At 40.9% G+C, this 19,424-nt stretch overlaps 4 protein-coding genes across 4 annotated transcripts; all 4 read right to left on the minus strand.

The window, feature by feature from the left end:
* Nucleotides 1–334: 334 nt before the first annotated feature.
* LOC135666013 (extensin-like) lies at nucleotides 335–1,327 on the minus strand. The gene has a single exon (XM_065177501.1). The coding sequence runs from the start codon at nucleotides 1,325–1,327 to the stop codon at nucleotides 335–337; it is 993 nt and encodes a 330-aa protein (XP_065033573.1).
* Nucleotides 1,328–2,598: 1,271 nt separating this feature from the next.
* Nucleotides 2,599–5,797, minus strand: LOC135666001 (nudix hydrolase 12, mitochondrial-like). The gene is made up of 6 exons (XM_065177483.1): nucleotides 5,226–5,797; nucleotides 5,025–5,105; nucleotides 4,596–4,710; nucleotides 4,437–4,520; nucleotides 3,043–3,192; nucleotides 2,599–2,939 (listed from the first exon to the last, which is right to left on the minus strand). The coding sequence occupies exons 2-6, from the start codon at nucleotides 5,096–5,098 to the stop codon at nucleotides 2,778–2,780; spliced, it is 585 nt and encodes a 194-aa protein (XP_065033555.1). The 5' UTR covers nucleotides 5,099–5,105; nucleotides 5,226–5,797; the 3' UTR covers nucleotides 2,599–2,777.
* A 2,960-nt stretch (nucleotides 5,798–8,757) lies between these two features.
* LOC135666012 (uncharacterized) lies at nucleotides 8,758–12,726 on the minus strand. The gene is made up of 7 exons (XM_065177500.1): nucleotides 12,475–12,726; nucleotides 11,409–11,580; nucleotides 11,201–11,250; nucleotides 10,447–10,747; nucleotides 9,941–10,129; nucleotides 9,662–9,844; nucleotides 8,758–9,224 (listed from the first exon to the last, which is right to left on the minus strand). The coding sequence occupies exons 1-7, from the start codon at nucleotides 12,648–12,650 to the stop codon at nucleotides 8,979–8,981; spliced, it is 1,317 nt and encodes a 438-aa protein (XP_065033572.1). The 5' UTR covers nucleotides 12,651–12,726; the 3' UTR covers nucleotides 8,758–8,978.
* Nucleotides 12,727–17,706: 4,980 nt separating this feature from the next.
* On the minus strand, nucleotides 17,707–19,202 carry LOC135666008 (ethylene-responsive transcription factor ERF113-like). The gene is made up of 2 exons (XM_065177490.1): nucleotides 18,453–19,202; nucleotides 17,707–18,367 (listed from the first exon to the last, which is right to left on the minus strand). Exons 1-2 carry the CDS (start codon nucleotides 18,595–18,597, stop codon nucleotides 17,871–17,873), a joined length of 642 nt encoding a protein of 213 aa, XP_065033562.1. The 5' UTR covers nucleotides 18,598–19,202; the 3' UTR covers nucleotides 17,707–17,870.
* Between the last annotated feature and the right edge of the window lie 222 nt (nucleotides 19,203–19,424).

Here is a 19,424-nt window from a genome sequence, read left to right on the forward strand (position 1 = left end):
CTTGTTCAAGCCAAACTTCCAATTTAACTACTCAAAATAGTAGAAATTTTCCGAAAATTTGATGATGAGTTCTTTGTACCAAAACTAGTATATGTTTGTTCTATCACGCACTACTTGGAATGCATGCTGGAGATGAATTTTGTGTAGAAAGCTTCTGTGTTTGCATCTTCTGAACAAGGAAGGTATGAAGAGAGATATAGCAGTTTGTAAAGGAGTTACTCGATCGAAGGCTTACTTCTTTACTTGTCATCCAATGATCACATTTATTTTGGTACAAGGCATTTTCACATCACAAGCACGTAGTCAAGAAGACTTCTTTTATTGTATGACATGGTCACTTGGCAGGTGCAGGGTCAACTCCTTGTTCTTGATCCAAGTGTAGTGGTGGTTGGCTCTTTTGGGTGCTGAGGTTGATGTGCACGCCGGGGCTCCCGAAGATGCAGGAGGAATCGACGAGCAACGAGTTGTTTACAGTCTGCACGTTGCTGTTCACCCGTGTGATCGATGGTTTCTGCTTGATCGCTGCCTTTGTCGTCTCGCCTTCTTCAGTCTGTGCTTTACCCTCCATGTTGTCGTCATGGAGCTGCTGCTTTCTGCTGTGATAGGAGTAGGAGGAGCCGAGATCCATGTGAGCTCCGAGGTTGTGCCCTGCGATGGTGACGGCCCTCGTCTCGTTCTCCTCCTCCTCCTTTGCAGCTGCGGGCTCCGCGTGCTTGGAGGAGCCGTAGTGATTGCTACTGTGGTTGTTCTTGGGTGGTTCCCCTGCGCCATTGCTGGAAGTTCTTGTGCCGTCGTTCTTGATACCGTTGTCTCGCTCGAACGTGAGCTTGGGTTCAGGTTCCGGATGTGGCGTCGGAGTGGCGGAAGGCTGTGTGGTGTTGCTCTTGGGGGAGGGGGGCGGTGTTGGGGAGGAGGTCTCGATGACCTCGGGAGATCGAGGAGGAGTTGGGGAGCGGATCGTCACTATGGGCTTCAGGGACGCCGTTAGGGTTTCCACAGTAGGAGAAGGCTGAGTTGAGCCGGCCATGGGGGGCTGTGGTGGCGTTGGGGAGGAAACTTTGACGACTTCCGGGGACTGGGGAGGAGTTGGGGGGCGAGTCGCTGGTTTTGAGACCTCTGTAGCAGGAGGTGGTAGACGACGTGGTGTTTCCTGAGGCTGAGTTGGAGGCGGTGGAGCTTGCGTCGGCAGCAGAGGTATCCCAGCAAACGGCGAAGCTCGAGGAGTCGGTGCCGGCTGAGCCTGCGGCGGTGGTGGCGGTGGCTCCATCCTGGCCAGCGAGGCGAGACGGAGCAACCACGAGCGGCCGGTCGGAAACTGGTTCGCCATCGCACGCTCACTCTGTCACTCGACGGAGACCTCTAAAGAGGAGATGGTGGGGTACGAGAGGCTCCCACCAACTCCCTATTTGTAGGGAGGGGGGAAACGAGAGGCGACGCCGGAGTTGGAGTGCTGACGGCAGAGGATAAAAGGCTAAGGCAAAGCATCAGATACGAGGGCAGAGGAGAGCAAGGAAGGTGATGATAGCGGCCATGAAGGAGAACAAGGTTGGTATCGGATTGCTTTGAGGTGTCGATCGAGAAAGGACGTCGACTCCATCTGCCGCAGGATTCATGTCCGCGTTCTCGGTGCATGTCTGCCATGGTGGAGGAGGACGCCAACCTGCATGGGCTTCTCTCTTCTCACGGAAGAGAGGCAAAGGTGGTGGACGAGAGCGTGACACGTCTTTCTCATCGGATGGGTCATTGGTCGAACAAATATATTTAATATATTTCAAATATATATATATGTATATATATATATATATATACATATATATATATATATATATATTTATTATTAATATTATAAAATTAAATTTATTATATAGTGACAAAAGGATTATAGGAAAAAAAATAGACATATTGAAGAAAATAAAGAGTAATAAATACAATAGAATCTCTCCAATAGTTATGAACTGATTGGGATAATTACAGATATTGTGTCAGCTGATAACATCTAAAACTCTCTTTAAAAAAAAAGTAAATTTCTGGAAAAAATCGTTTTCAAAATTCCACATCTCTTTTTTGCCTAAAATTTAGAATATCCTTTTCCCTTCCTTTTCCTATGGTTCATTGGGTGAAATGATTCAATTATAATATTTTTATATTACAAATATTTTTAGAATCCTAGAAAAACATTGTATCGCAATATACAAAATATTATAATTTTTTTATAAATTTTATAAAAATATTGTGTTTATAATGTTTTTACACTGTATTATAGTGTTTTAAATAATACTAAAAATTTTTATAATGTAAAAAAAATACTATAATATAACAGTTTTATTTTTAATAATATTAGCAAAATATTTTATTTTTATTATTGAAAATAATGAAATGGATATACGTAAGTTGACTTCATAGAAAGTTATGTAATGCACTCATCGTACCTTTATAAATTAATCTTAATCTTCTTTGTCCATTTTCGATATAGGACTAATTGAGAGTGTTACATGTATTTCCTTACAAAGTAAATTTGAGGAAAGGTAGAAAGATTTCAATCACAGCCAATTTGTATCGGTTGGTCTTTTATCAGGACAAATTAAGCGGGCAGCAGACTGATGTCAATTAACAAAAACACATTGGTGAAGATATGATATCATTAACAGTGGTAGAACAATAACATGTATAAGTCAGTGTCCTGATCAGAACCAACACTCAGCTTCACCAACATAAGGTGAGACAACCATCGATGGATCGAATGTACTAAACTCTGTAGTTGAAGTCGCGAGTAGCTTTCAGCATAAGGCTATGGCTGGCTCAGCCGGAGCAGGCATCACCATTGAGAAGTTTGATGGCTCGGGTAGCTCAGGAAGAGGCAGTAGGCGGTTCCTGAACAAGCAAAGGGCTTCACGCATCCATTCGTATCGACAGAGTTGAAATGCTTGTGGCAAAGCGACCTGTTGTTACAAAGTCAAAGAGTTCAAGGATACAAGATTGGTTGATCAAAATTTGTGATTGATTTGAGTCTATAACTAAGGTGGAGTAGTAGCAAATACTGACCCACATCCTGCCATGTATACTCTGCTCGGGCCAGTAGTCGAGTTCCTCTGTGACCTCCAATGCAAACATATAGCCTTTGCAAGCTCCTTCCAGGCTGCCAGTGCCTTGTCTGCTCTTACTTCTGAACACCCAATGACCCAGCTCAACTCCCTGATCATAAATTGCAGATGATCAACACAATCTTTTGAGAGAGAGAAAGCAATCGGTTGTCTAACAAAACTTGAGATACACTAGATGCATCATCCAACATAAAGATTGATGAAGCAGATAAATCTTGTAAACATAAGCTTTCAAAAGTAAACACAGCAGGAGTCCTAATCAGAAATAAGAACGACAACGATTGAATGCTTTCAAGTTGCAGTTAGAAAATGATGGAATGTTTCAAATATACCACCATAGATAAAAATAGTTTCATGTTTGATTGAACACCCAATTACTTCAACAATAGAGTGAGTGCAAATAAGGACCCCTTTTCATCTGTCTCAATCATTCAATTATTTACTACCAGTTTCATCTTCCGATAAGTTAAAAGGAACTATTTCCAATGGACTCATGTTGCTAAGGACTAGTATGCTAATGCCACCTGAAGTCAACTTAGCAAATAGGTATAAAGCAGTGATTTAGGTATGACAACGATCATCGATGGTCTGCCTACCGGTTAGTTAGATTTGCTTTCTTGTGATCCAAGTGACACCTAAGTTATGCAACTAAAACTCTCAACTATAAACACAAGGCCTCATTTGCATCAGACGAGTAACACGGTGGAGATGGAGCTGTAAGACCATTCCTAAGAACAACTCACATGAGAGATGATGCAGGGGTCAAGCAAACAAGAGACATATCACATGTCCAATGGGTGGGTATGGGGAACACTGATGATGTTAAAATCACTTTGCCATAAAGCTCCAAAAATAATAGTTAGTGACTGACAGCTTTGTTGGAGATGAAAATGACATGATGACTCAATGATAAAGAGTGACATCACACCAATCAAGTTAGATTCTTCGGAAATGGACTTTTTTACTTTTCCGAAAAATGGAAGCACCAGACTAAGATATCTGCCAATGGTAAGTCAACATGGAATCCCAAATCACAGAAACTAAAAGCAAGAAAAGAAAAAGTTTAATTTTGCCACACACTCTTAGGTAGCAGTCATTGTTAACACCAGTAGAGTTTCTAAAATGACTTCTGTTTCAACCAGTATCGATCAGAGATTAAATTCATGACTACAGTTGAGCAAAATATACAAAGATTGGAATGGAAAACAATGTCTTTTTTCTTTGGGGCATAACATCAAACTAATGGAAGGTGCAATTCAAAGAGATTATCTGATGCAAAAAGGAAAAAAGAAATGACAAGTTTCTGAACTCTATCTTCCTTCTACCAATACTTACTTTGATGATTCCCCTCACACCTGCTTCCTCCAAAGCTTCTCGGCATGCCGCTTCACACGCAGTTTCATCTTTCTCCCAACCACCCTACACCAAGGATCGGACTGTTCAGGAACCTTAACCATCCACATTTTGAACGTGAGGCTAACAAGACGTTCTTACCTTTGGGAAGATGAGGTCATGTCGACCTGGTGAACTGATCATGAGGACTTCCACTCTGTTCATCAGATCACCAGATTGACTGCTGGAGTTCCCATTTATCTTGTAAGGAATGCATCTGATCAATCCATCAGGACATACATCAAGAATCAGAAACATATACAGAGGGGTAACGAGTGTAAATCTTGTTCCGATGAATCACTACATCATAATCACAAGTCAGCAAAGCTCTACAGGGATGATGGTAAAGACCCCATCACGACAGTTGCTGACAGAAAAGCTACAGAACTACTGTTACCACAGCTCACTAAGATGTAAAAGATAAAAGAAAACTGATATATCTTACTTGAATCTAACGAATAATAGGTTACTGGATTGGATTTCTGATCTAACGAACTGAAATGTAAGAAGAGTTGAAGCTGAAGTAAATACCCTGCGACAAGCCGAAGCTGGTTCTCATACCGCTGCAGATGTCGACCCTGCCGAGCTAGCAGAGGCGAAGACATGATTCCGCTGGAAGTAAGAAAGCTTACGACTTTAGGGAAGGGAACACAAGAAACAAAATGGAGACGAAATGAGGCAAAAGACAAAGGAATCGATCAACGCGACACGGAGATTAAAAGCACCTCTCACCTGAGATAATATTCTGGTTTCAGAAACAGGGGGTACCGCCCTTGAAACCCTGGGGCCGCAGTTATCACTTCGAAGACCTATTCGAGCCCTCGTTTTGCACAAAGCTCACAATTTTTGGCTCTTAAACCCCTCTTCCTCACAGTCCTGACCTTCCCCACGACGGCATTGCAGAAAACACAAGAAAACCGACGGAGAAATAGCAACAAGAAGCCAAAACAAAGCCCAAGGCAAACGCTAGAGAGTTGGGAGAGAAGAAGACAAGAGAAGAGATTTGCTGCGGCTGCTGCGTCTTCTCCGTCTTCTCGCGCGAGGTATTTAATGCCTCTGGGTCAACGGAACGGCACAGAGATCAACCGATCGGCAATAAAAGCCACGACTTTTCGAAACTGGGCAACACCGACGAGATCGGAAGTGGTCAGAAACCACAACAAGGGGGTGCAAGCTGGGATATTTCACGAGGAAACCGCAATCCTGGGTTGCGTGAACTGCATTAAAAGATGGGGAACGAGGCGCCGACCACCTTTTTGCGGCAGGATCGGATCAACGCTTGTCGTGTACGCCGATAAACCAGTGAAAATTTTGGAATACGTCGTGTCCAGGATAAAGATGACGGTGGTGAGGGATAGGGGAAGGAGTTGACTTTCTGTACGACCTTCTCGAAAGGAGCGTTGACTTTGTCGGTCAAATCTCTTCTTTTACGGCGATTATTTGGTCATTTTGTGGGATTGTTTCGTTCACCCCCGCTCTCTCTCCCCCTCTCGTTCCGGGGAAATAATTCCCCCATGCGACATACCAGACTTACGATTGGAAGGTATGTACGGATCGGGATGGGACCCATAGGGTGGCAAAAGGGTTTGCCCCACAAGCGCACCTGCCTCACGATTGGTACGCAGATACGGATCGGACGTGGGACCTACAATGTAGGTGAGAGACAGAAGTGAGCTGTAAACAGGGAAGGTGAAAGGTTGTGTCCCGTTTGAGCTATCTCGGTTGCTAATTAATTCTTATAAGTGGCATTTTGTTATGATCATACGAAACAATAAATGATAAGGTTGAGTCCGATTTGATCCTTCTTGCTTTTGTTCAAGCAAGACGTACGGAAAGCAAATCCTAGATGGGATGGTCGTGATTATGCGATAAAACTCTTTTTAGATGTTTATGTTAGGGCGATTGTCCGTGAAAATAGTTTTTATAGATTTTTTTTTTAATGATATTTCTTTTTATAGTTTTCAAGCAGTCATCTCTTATCTCTAGTACTTCAAAAAGCTGTAATTTTTATAGTTTTCAAGCAGTCATTTCTTTTTAAATAGTATTTTCGAAACAAAAACACTATACGGTATTTTTAAAACAAAAACACTATATAGTATTTTTTGGATAAAAACTAACCAACAAAATATTGCAAACAGTTGATGGAAAATATTTTTTTGCTTGGACGGGAAAATACATGACAGCTTTTGGAAGGTATTTTAAGGATTTTTGAAATACAAGGTGATTGTGTGTGAATTATGAAAAAAGGGTATCATCTAAAAATTATCCAAAAAGAATATATTTTCTAGTACAATCTCTCTTTTTATTGTGTGATTACTATTTTTAAATTTTTTTTTATAATTTTAATTTAAAATTTTTAAATTTTTTTAAACTATCTTTTTACGTATGAACTCGAAGGACGATATTGATGGGGCACACGAGTGAGGTTGGATGGTGTTGAGTAGTATTAACGATGACGACAAGCAACATTGATAGCAAATTGTGTCGATAGTGATGATGAGCAGCATCAACGGTAAATGGAGAGGTAAGTGACATCGCCTTTGACGGTACCAATAACAAGCATCGAAAGGTCATTATGCGAGCGTTAACGGTGTCAACAATCGATATTTGCAGTGAGTAAGGTTGACGATAATGACGTCGATAGTGAAGATGAAATAAGAGGTTATGAGAAAAAAAGGATAAAATCAATAATACTGAGATCGTAGATAGTAAAATAAAAATTATCATTTAAAAATTATAAATGAAAAAGGATTATCTATAATAAAAAGAGAACGTAAATAATATGCATCTTATATTAAAAAAATATGAGATTTAAAATATTTTTTAAATGAAAGATATATACGATAAAGTTATCGCTACTATTATGATTATAATAAATATATATAAATTTCTTAAAATCATGGCAACGATTTTAAGTCTTTATCTTTTTACGGTGACGATGATTAATCAGTTTAAGTCACTCAAATCGAGCTTAGACCGAGTGTAGATCTAGCTCAAATCGAGCCCAGATCAAGATAATTGGTTCGGTCAAAATTGATGAATCGGTTCATCAAGCAGTTAACAGATAGAGTCGTGACATGATGACTCATAATAAATTATTAATATAATAATACATATAATTTAAGTTAAAAAAATTTTATTTAAGCCCATGTAGTTTTGATTATGGACTACTTAAGCCTTTATGATTTTACTCATCTAACATCTACATTTTAAAAAATATAGTATATAAACCATTTATATCAATTCTGAATTAATAAGCATATATAAAAAATATAGCCTCTTTGCTTACGTTGTATGTTGACTCATAATAAACTATTAATATAATAACATATATAATTTAAATTAAAAAATTGAGACCACCATTAATAGCAAAAGGAGACGTCGTCGTGGAAGCGACCACCAATAGCAGCACCGAGATGCTACTGTCTAGTAGGGCATCGTGCGCACGTAGCCTCTCTTGCGTTGGCGATAAACTCAGGAGCTTCCGGTCCTACTTTAGGTGGATGTGTATCGACTAATCAGATGCTAAGCATGCAATAGTCTTATAATCCCTCTTCCTCCTCTTGAGTGTCTTCGTCTCCATCACCTCCTACTTCGTCCTCTCATGTGCCCTCATCGTCGTGCTTGCAACGTGGTGGTCCAGCTCTCCCTCACCTCAACCTCTGACTTTTTCTATCTTTACATTTTCGTCTTCATCCATGGCCTTCATCGCTTCCTCTTCCCCAACAAGATAAATTTTTTTTTTAACTTAAATTATACGTATTATTATATTAATACTTTATTATGAATCAGCATATCACGTAAGTAGACTTTAACATCTGTCAACAACGAGACGAGGTACATGTTAAATTTTTTAAAATATAAAAATTATTTTAAACACAAACAAAATAATAAAGACTTAAGTGATCCATGACTAAAACCACTTAAGTTATACGTATCATTATATTAATAATTTATTATGAATCAATATATCACATAAATAAATTATAACATTTATTAACTTAGATTTAATAAAAATATAATAATTATTTTATACATAAAAATAAATCGTAAGGACTTAAGTAATTCATAATTAAAACCACAACGGCTAAAATGAATCTTAAGCCCGAAAATGAATCTTAACCCCCAAGTACAAATTATTCTAAACCTATCAAATCTTTGGAATAAAGTAAAAAGATTTCACATAATTTTTCTACAAATCTTTGGAACATCATCCTCGTGAAAAAAAGTAGTACAATGCAAAATCAACATGGGGAGCATGGAATCATTGTAACACTTCTTTAGGAATCTTGGCACTTAAAAACCCATGGTTACACCACTTCACACATTTATTCTCAAGCCCAGTCATTCCTCACTACTGCAATACAAAGACAGAGTTCACTCGAGTGCCAAACAAACTAAGAATTACAGCAAAACGAATACAAGCCAGCTTTATTTAGATCCCATCCACAGTGGACAGAGATGGACAGGCTCATCATAACTGTTCTACAGACTGAGGGCCTTGAGAGAATCACCCTTCTGTTTCAGGCTAACCAGCAAACTGTCGAAACTCTTCTTGAATGACTCCACACCCTCGGCCTCAAGCTGTGCCCCAACTTCGTCCCAGTCAATCCCCAACTTCTCTAGTGCACTGTAAATTCCCTCAGCCTCCGAGATGTTTGAATCAATGGTCCTCGAGACGACACCGTGATCCATAAAGGCTTCAAGAGCCTGGTCGGGCATGGTCGAAACCTGGAACCACATCAAAATATAGGAATGTAATGCCAGGAACATTGTGCTATACCCATAAATTTGAAGTTAAAAACTCTGGATGCACCCATAGCTGAAGTTCCCCGTTTGATGAAATTTCATATAGCCAGATAATAATACATTGGTCAAACCATGCCTAAGAGTGAAAAATATAACCAATTGTATGGTAGGTGTGGTGGCAAGACAATGACACACAAGTTGCACTTTGCCTAAAACTCCACCAAAGCAATTCAAATCCATGCTCTACGATCATGAATCATTAAATTTCTTGGTGTCCTTTATTATTACCATGGTAAGCACCAACATACACCTCTGATTAGACTATTATACTCGGATAGATTTCACCATTGGGAGTTCAATCGGTAAAGCTCTTTTTCTTTTTGTTTGAAATAATCTAGAAATACGTTGTAGTAACTAACCGTGTCAGGTCCAATAAGAGGATCGACGTAAAGAGTGTCAGGATATGCAGGATTCTTAACACTGGTCGAGGCCCATAATAACCTCTGCTTTTTGGCACCCTTCTTTACCAAAGCCTCCCAACGTGGACCAGAAAATTTCTTTTGATACAGCTTATAAGCTAGAGTTGCTTGAGCTACAGCTGCCTGCGGGGTTCCAACATAGAGAAGGTAAGCATCAGAAAAGGTAAGCATCTTTGTTAGTCTTCTCATTTTAGAAGCCATGGGCAACAGAGAGTTTACCTTTCCTCGGAGATCAAGAGCTTCAGGCGTCCCAATCTTTTCTAGCATTTTATCAACGAGAGTGTCAACACGACTGACAAAGAAGGAAGCCACACTGGTCACCTTAGAAAGGTCACTGAGCCCAGAAGACTCGAGACCATCCAAATAAGCATCGATCACAGCTTCATATCTAGGGAGTGAGAAGATCAACTGTAAAATATAGAAGTATAATCAGCGCATCAATAATCAACATGTACTGAAGTATTCTACTGTAAAAGCATACGGCCATCATGATTACAAAAAAATACCCCTAAAATCAGGTTCAGGAAGATTTTAGAGATGTAAACTAAAAGTGGCACAGAAAGTGAAACAATTTGAAGATCCAACCAGAATAATTGAATGGAACCATAGAGAAGTGATTCAAAGGAAAATTGGTCTTTTTTTAAAAATAACGTATCTTCAGTCAAGGAGGGTGAAGTATATAATTTAAGATGGTCAGAGAAAAGACACAAAGCAACCGAACTTACCGTCACATTAACGCTTATACCAAGTGAAATAACTTGTTTGACGGATGGAACACATTCTGCTGTAGCTGGGATCTTTATATACACATTCGGGCGATCAACCACTTTGTGCAAATATTTGGCAGCTTCAACTGTGCCATTGGTATCGTTCGCAAGTCTAGGAGACACTTCAACAGATACATAACCGTCAGCACCATCTGTTTGATCATAAATGGGTTCAAAAAGTTTGCAAGCATCTTGAATGTCCTTCACAACAAGTTCCCAGTAAGCACTTTCTATGTCCTTTCCTGCAGTTACCAGCTGCCTATAGACCAAAATTGCACTTTGTTCATGAATATATACAAAGATTTCGGACAGATAAGCATGTAAATTATTAAAAGTTGAACCACTGATAGAAAGATGACAGTTCTTATTCATGGTAATATATCTTTTATAGGTTCTTCCATAAAAATGAAAAAAAAATCCAAACCTCTGTGCTAAACACACTTATCATCTTTCTTTTTCAGGTTCTTCCAAAAAAAAAAAAAAAAAAAATCCAGGCCTCCGTGCCAAACACACATAATTTTTCTCCAGCAACCACCAAATAAAAAAGTTCAAGAACCTACTAGAAACTTGGTCATGATGGAGATAATCTAGTCCATTAACTTAAGAATGATGGTATATGATAGGTCATTCACATAGGACAATGGCACATACAGCTCGAGCCCAGCAAATTATTGTGGTTGATACAAGATACTAAGTCAAAATGGTCGAATACCTGAATTGCTCATCATAGGCACTAGACGATGATATAGCTTTCTGAAAAATCTGCAGCAACATGAAAATTCAGTTAAGATCAAATGCACTCTTATAAAAAATAAGAAAACATTTGACTGACATCAAATTCCAGAATGTAATAGGTTCTTTTTCCAACTGAGTTTGATAAACTAAGGGGACCTTGAACTTTTAACCCAAAAAAAAATTACCGTGGGATTGCTGGTAACACCCCTTACACCACTGGCAATCAGCGGCAGCAAATCTGTCACAGGCCGGCAGAGATTGTCATACCATGGAGACTGTCCTTGTTGCTCATAGAGATCGTGGAGGGTTGTCCTCTTTGATGGGACACCATTTCCATCTTGCAGTGAAGACTTCACACTGGGTACATATTTAGTTCGAATTCAGGAAAACTTTTAAGAAAGTATCTTGATAACATGAAGCAAAAGATCAGAGTATCAGCAAACCAAAACACAATCTAAGAAACAGGAAGCACAAACCATGTATATGTATTACTATACAGCTCTACCATAATCCTTGTAGAGAACTACTGAAAAGTCAAAGTTTAACCATCATTGTCCTACCCATAATATCATCTAATTGTCATTCCACGTTGCATTGTCATTCCACGTTGCTGCCACATTTCCAGGAAAAATTCCTATAACTTTTACATAGCCCCTATAGAAAAAATTGTCCTTGAACTTAAGTACCCATAAATTAAAATAGAAACTCTTGCGATTTTGGACCACAAGTTGCAAGCAGCAACCTCAATTCATTAAGTAATTCTAACAACATGACTCTTTCCGAGACTCGAGGCTAGCTTTTGCTACATCGGCAACAAACATACGTGAATTAGCAGATATTACAGTACCATTAGTACTGATTCTTTATTATCTAATCAAACCTAAGAAATCAAGCTTCAGAAAGCTAACTAAAAACTTTGTCTTTCAAGAGTTCCACACATCTACAAAGGCTAAATAAGCGACAGCTTCTCACGGATCAACATCTGAAATACGAAAGACACCGTCTTTCTTGCATGGATGGAATCATGGTAGCAGAAACGGGATCTAACAAGACGATGATACATCAATCGAGATTCCCAATCCCTCCCCCCAAAAAAGTCAAGGACCTCGTCAACTAACTAGCCGCTAGAGAATAACAGATCAACTTTGGTCTCACGGCAGATTGGAGACAACCGGCAAGACAAAGAAGAAGAAAGAAACAAAAAAAGAGATCTTGTGACGAGGACAAGCGCAAGGGACGAGAGAAGCATACACCAACGCGCTCCTCCCGGAGCGATCTCGTTGAATCGAGAGGCGGAGGGGAGCGATCGGGCTCCGAACCGGGCCGCTGCGTCTGCGGAAGTCGACGGAGAGCTTCGGCTCGGATCGGAGAGGAGGAGATGAGACCGCGGTGAAGGCGGGGCTGGAGAGCTTCGAGATCGATGCCATGGTAGGGGGGGGGGGTTGGTGGATGATGAGAGCAACAAGGAAGGATTTTTATCGAGGGGGTTCCGGGGGAGAGGGATATATGTTTTGGGCCCTTAAGGTGGAAGCCGCGGCGGCGGCGAAGGAGAGACGGGTAGAACGGTAAATTGAGTCATGGTTACGGGGATAGGTACGCAACACAACAGCGGAGGTGAGTCCGCCCGTGCTGTTGGGTTGGTTGGGATTGCCTGCATCTCTCCAGGCAGGGAACGTAGATTTCACGTATCCAACCGCTCTCTGACGTCAGAATGACCACAGCTGGAATATGAGGTGGCCTTCGTCGGTGGTGAAGATGCTCATGCATCCCATGCCTGAGGTGAGACAGCCGATCTCATACTTATTGGAGCTTATCTATTGATATGCAAATTTAGGATTTTTCTATTTTTTATTTTTAGTTTTGTGGGTTTTGGTGGGCAAGTGAAAGGGTTGAATGGGGTGTGGGATGAGTTGAACTTGGGTTCCGATTCTAAGATCCAATTTAGGATTGGCAACTGGTTGGACTGTGGGACTCTGATTTTGACCTCTTGGCTACTTATAATTGAAACTTCTACTAAGCATTATGACATCATAATTATGAGAAGAAAATAATTAATATGATGGTGATTTATCTAACAAATCTTAAGATCCAAGGTGATATCATACGTTAAACCCGTTGATGAACTGATGCATTGTGGTTGATAAGTTAGCAGGTCTGGTCCATGGGTTGATATCGGGAGTCTTTGGTCGACTGAGCTGGTCGCTAAGATTGGTCAAACCCTCGAAACGGGGGTGTTGGCACCGGAATATTGATTGGCGTTTCTTGGTTCGAACGTCGATTGGCGACTAGTCGTCGGGATGCTGGTTGACGACTCGAAGGTCGGAATGCTCATGGCTCGAGGGTAGCCGTTTTTCTGTAAAAATGACCTTCGTTGGGTGATTACCGACTTTGGTCCCACCGATGAGCAAGTCAGTAGTGGGTTGATTGGTTTTTTGCCTCCGCTTGGGCTTGATGTTGGTCATGGGCTTTTATACTACTGTACGAGGGTCGATTGTACATGGGTTTAACGTGGCAATCGATTCTCAAGGGGTGAGATGGTATATTTTTGCGATCATCGTCGTGGGACGTGCCATGCGGCACTGTTCTAAGCTTTTCGGGACGGGACGTACTAAGCAACGCTTTGGTATGGATTCTGGCTTAACGCATGGGGGGTACTCCTCTTGCTGACTTTGTTGTAGCGTGGCGTGGCATTGATCGTGACGTGGCTTTGACCCAAAATATACATTATCAAAACCTATTACGAATTTTTCGGTTGACTTATGTATTTTTAGTTTTACATAATTTGGATAATATGGGTGGAATTTCGAATATTCAATAAAAATAAGTGTTATTATGTTGGTTTGGCAAGTGGCTTAACGTTAAATATACTTTGCGATTGCCGCATCTGTAGCGTTGGATCGATCATGTCCCATGCTTTAAGATGGGTGCGGTATGGGCTTCTTCGGGCTGGCCCAAATGATTTCTTCGGCCCATTTTCCATGTCAAATGTGCACCGAATCCATATGAAACGAAGACAAAACTAATTAATTCGAGATGCAATTGACTAAAAATTATCCATTGATGAGAGCAATCTTTCTTGATCATCCATCCGATCACATGAGATTCTCGTGAAATAAATCTGAACCAAAGGAAATGAGGAGATTAATGAGAGTAATCAAACACAAGTTGAGTGTTCTAATTCTTTACCTAGAAATTCTAACTACTTAATCTACTAGTTGGCTAATTTTTCATACTCAACATTAGAGAATATTATTATTCTCTAATGTTGAGTATGAAGTGATGTTGAGTTAATCTACTGATCCCCTTTTTCCCCCAAAAAAGAATAAAACAATGTTGCTTTTGTGTTCTTGGCTCTAATGAAATCTTAAAGACTTGTCTTGGAAGAAGTAAATTAACAGAAAAAGAAGCTACTAAAGAGAAGGGACATGAAGAATGAACCAATGGAGGAGACCATCCAAAAGGTGCATCACAGCATGAAACTTGAGATGCCTAACTTGTTTAGGTGGTCACATGAAAGCATGTTCTTATCTCTCCATCATTGCTTGCCTTCTTCCACAAGGAGAGATCTTTAAAGTTTAGTAGAGTGGGGTGGATGCTACTTGATATTGGTGGTGACAGGGAGAAGCTTCAAATGATCAAAAGAAACCCATTTATCAAATAATGCATACAAAGATGTGATTTGCACTGCCAAAGAAACCCACATCAAGTATGTTAATAAGTAATTGATGAAAAGAATGTGTTGGATTTATTTTTAACGAGGCTTTGGTAATCTAGAATGTTCGATAGTTCGTGTTGTGAAATTCTTTCGAGTGACACTGAACGTAATTTGATTGTCTTAGGGCTATGGTTCAAGCTTAGCCTACTCGAAAATGCGAGATTCTATTGGGCATCAAGAGACATCTTAATTAGGTTTCTTTGTAGTCACGTTACCCGAAATGACAATTTAAATCATGTGTTCGAGTGGATCTATCGACGATATCCATGTATTTGTGGTAATATGTGTTATGAATTGATTGACATAAGAAAAATCCTTATTTTCAATATATACGAAGAAGATTATCAATTTTAAAGATTTTCAATATATACAATCAAATATTGGCCTTGTGAATCAAATCCAAGAAAGAAAGAGGAATATGGAGAAAAACAAGTGAGTTTTTTTTCGAGAAATAAGAATCAAACTGAAAATAAATAAAAAAAATATTCAAAAGATTATGATTAATTTGAATAGGTTTCGGAAACCTAAGACTTTTGTTTTGACAACAACACAACAAAATCGAGCCAAAAGAGGTTTCGTCGAATGACATATGGAACGCGAAAGACTCCAAAAGCTTTGGGAGAGTCAAAAGTCTTAAGCCGCAAAGATTGACGTGAGAGCCGAAAGCACCGCACGCCACACCGTCCCTTTGATTCACGTCGACGAAAACACCACGACAAAAAGCATAAACATGAAAACGAAAACAAAATCCCAACACGCACTCTCGATCGTAACTCAAAACAGTTCCGATACCCTCCTCTTCTCTGCTCTTCTTCTGTTTGACTGACATCGTGGAATCTTTCCTCATAAACGCTTTTGGATTGCTGCAACCAGAAAGCCGTGGCTTTCTGATCACATTAGAAGACTGCAGACGGTGGGTGTGTTCTTCTTTCCCCCACGTTAAAAGTGAGAGTTACATTTAATGGTCGACCAAACTCTTTCTTGCACTATTCTCGATCTAACTTGTCTTCCGACGAGATTGCATGCATGCATGCTTGCATTACTGTTCTGAGATGTATTGATCGTTGGCTGCATTTAGTCTCTTGGTGATCAGGATCTTACTGAGTCAAGATCATTGCCAATCTTAACCATTTCAATCATATTCAATGTCAGACGTTTGCACATTAGCACACCTCTTGGGGGATTTATCCATATTAACCCCACATTAGCACATCACTTAGGTTGAGTCATAGTTCACGTTGGACTCGAGCCCCAACAAAGATGGACGATCAAAGTTAGCGGACCACGACGATCTATTGCTGATGGTTAGACCAAAGGTTATAGACTCGAGTTCGACCTCCGGTTCAAAGGTTCGATAAGAGCTCTTTATCATAAAGATTTAAGTGCAGCAAGAAGTTGTTCGCGTGATTTTTGACATCGCACCTATGCTCATGTCCTCTTGGACGACTTCATGATGATGTGAAGATGAAGATCAATCAACAATACAAGATACACAATCATCATAAAGGAATTCATCGATGATGTAACATGCGAGGTGATTCTGCTTAACATACATCGAGTCATCGTTGGGATTCCATACTTAGGATCGAGATGTTGTTTACTTTTGTGAAGCCCAAAAGCATCAATTCTAAAAGAATGAAAGAAAGTTTCTCACAGCTTTGATTGGTTTGACGAAAGACTTAACATATGTCGTGGCTTTTACTTTAGCATACAAGGAACTAAAATCTATCTCCAACATGAGAAAAGAGGAGAAGAAATCAAAAGAGAACAGTAAACTTGAAGCCCCAATAAGAGAAAAGAAACCCTCGAGGAGAACCTCATTAGAATGACCCGTATAGAGAACATGATGAGACGCAATGATACCCACCACAATGACAAATCAAAACAAAAGAAATCTCAAAGCAAGGAACACCAATCTCAACTTTTGAAGTGAGATCCGGCTCATACAAATCACATTAAATCGAAGCAATGGGTGACTGATCAATATCAGCACACCACTTGGTCGAGTCTTAGTCCGTGTAGGTGTCGAGCCTAGCAAAGATGGACGACCAAGAACAAAAGGTGCATGGGTAGGAGACACGCGCAACTCCTTGCATGCTTAGGAGTTAACTCGTCAACGGATCTCCAATAATGAGTGCTGATCGATCACATGAGGACTCCTTCAATCGCAGCCTAAGTGAGAAGAAGATCATTACCTCCTCAAGAAGCCAACCTTGCTCAAGTCGTAAGTTCCAACCACGACTCCCTCTTCTCACCTTCTATCCATCGTGGTAGCTCTACTCCTCCTCTACGAAGAGCAAGAGGAGAGAACAAAGAGAGAGGAAGCGATCAATCTCTTCTGTACTATCTAACAAGAGTGCTATCTATCTATCTATCGGTCGAGAGATGAAGCAGAAAAGAACCAGCAATAAGCATTCTGTTGTGATCCGTCCGTCCATGCTTAGAACTTGCAAGCAAATGTGGCTGCATGACTCTTTCGATTTAATTTCTTATTTTAAATATGCTAAATTCACAATAAAAGTAGAATAAATTTTGCTTTTCTAAATTATGTTTATTATAGAAAAGATGTAAACTTCTGCCGCAAGCAAAACTTTTCGTAACCCCATACGAATGCGGAATACAAATGGATAAGTTGTCATTTATGCTGAAACATAGTGTAGACTCAGAATCAATGGCAGCCTGGAGAGTCAATCTTGAGGTGAAGCTTCCCCTCCTATTGATGTTGCTGCTGCGCACTTGGGATGGATGACACAGCAAACACAAGAGGCTTAGGATAAGGCTCATGACAATGCATGATTCTAATTGAACTCTTCCGGGATAAGCACAAGGAGTCATCGCAATCTTTTGTATCTTTGACGCGGCACACTTGCCTCTCTCTCTCTCTCTCTCTCTCTCTCTCTCTCTCTCTTTATCACCGTCTCAAAGCCGTCATTTACATGGCTGGTGGCCGCTGATCTTTCTCCTTCTGGCCACTCTGAGGCCACGAGCTGGAAGCGGAAGAGCTCGTGAACTGCGATCGAGAAGATAAATCCTGCGTCTCTTGCGAAGAGCCAGACAAGGACGTCGACGTGATGGTGCTTCCGGCGTAGAGGCCGAGGGCCGCGTTGTGCAGGTCTGCGTCCCCGCTCTGGAGGAGCTGAGCGTACTGACGCAGGTCCGGATATGAAGTCGCCGGCGGTTGGGGTTGCCGTTCGGGTGCTGCTCGAGTCACCAGGAAGCCGAGGTCGGTGCGGCCTTGGACTCTCTCGGGGAAGTTGAGCTTGGCTTTAGTGCCCTTGAACCTTAGGGCGGCCTCGTCGTAGGCCATGGCGGCGTCCTCGGCCCTGTCGAAGGTCCCCAGCCATACACGAGCGGCCTTCTTCGGGTCTCTGATCTCTGCTGCCCATTTCCCCCACGGCCTTTGCCTCACTCCCCTGTAGTGCCTTCTACCTACATATCTTGCATGCGTGTGTGTGTGAGAGAGAGAGCACATTACTTGCTACCACAGGAGACCGCAGACAGAAGCTACATGTACCTTGCTCTTCGGAAGCCTGTGTTCCGATCTCCATGGAACCTGGCCCTGATCCACAACTAGCATCCGGTTCCGCCACCAGCTCATCTCCTCCGGCACCGACGACCGGGGAGACAGAGCTGATCACGTGGGTGAGGGCAGACACCATGGCTGACGCTTCTTGGTCTACGCGAGCCGGGATACAGTGGGATGACAAGCCGCCCTCTTCTTCCTTCTCCTCTGGTGCCTCATCAGAACGAAGAGGCCGCTTCCCATGCCTTCGATCCACCTTCTAATAGTCTATTATCCTCTCTCTCTCTCTCTCTCTCTCCTGCTGGTAGATGACAAGATGAGGAAGAAGAACAAGAAAAGGAAATAGATGAGTAGAAGAAGATATATATATGTATATATATGCTTGAAGGAGAAGATAACAGATAGAAGAAGGAAGGAAAAGGAGGACAGAAGAGAGTGGAAGGAGTGAGAGAGATTGTGATGAGAGGAGGCAATGTTAGGAGTGTTGGGTGGGTTGCTTTTATTGGCTGTGACGGCATTAAGTCCTACTCATATTTGATGCCTCCTCCCCTTTTAGACCATTAGACCAACCAAATTTTGTATGTGGAATGCGTGTGTTTGATTGATGTCAATCAACTCTCCCACACACACACACACTCGGAGGGAAGCCAAAAATGTGACACATGCTTCATTGTAGTAACTACAAGCAATATGAAGGCTGACAATAACATAAGAGACACACTCCAGTAAGAACTTTTATTCATCATCACCTTCTCCCATATGTTCAAGAAGTCATAAATCATATAATATAGCCATAAGGATTCCTAATCAAAATTGAATTTCTTGATAAGCTGTAATCATTGACAAGTAAAGAATTTGATCATAGGGATTCTAGAGATAACAATGCTTGAATCAGAAGGTGTGGAATTGTTTGGTTTGGTTTGTACATGCAAGTAATGAAATCAATAATAACATGACACAGAT

The sequence above is a fragment of the Musa acuminata genome, unplaced genomic scaffold, assembly GCF_036884655.1.
Source record: "Musa acuminata AAA Group cultivar baxijiao unplaced genomic scaffold, Cavendish_Baxijiao_AAA HiC_scaffold_1059, whole genome shotgun sequence".
NCBI classification, from domain to species: Eukaryota; Viridiplantae; Streptophyta; class Magnoliopsida; order Zingiberales; family Musaceae; genus Musa; species Musa acuminata.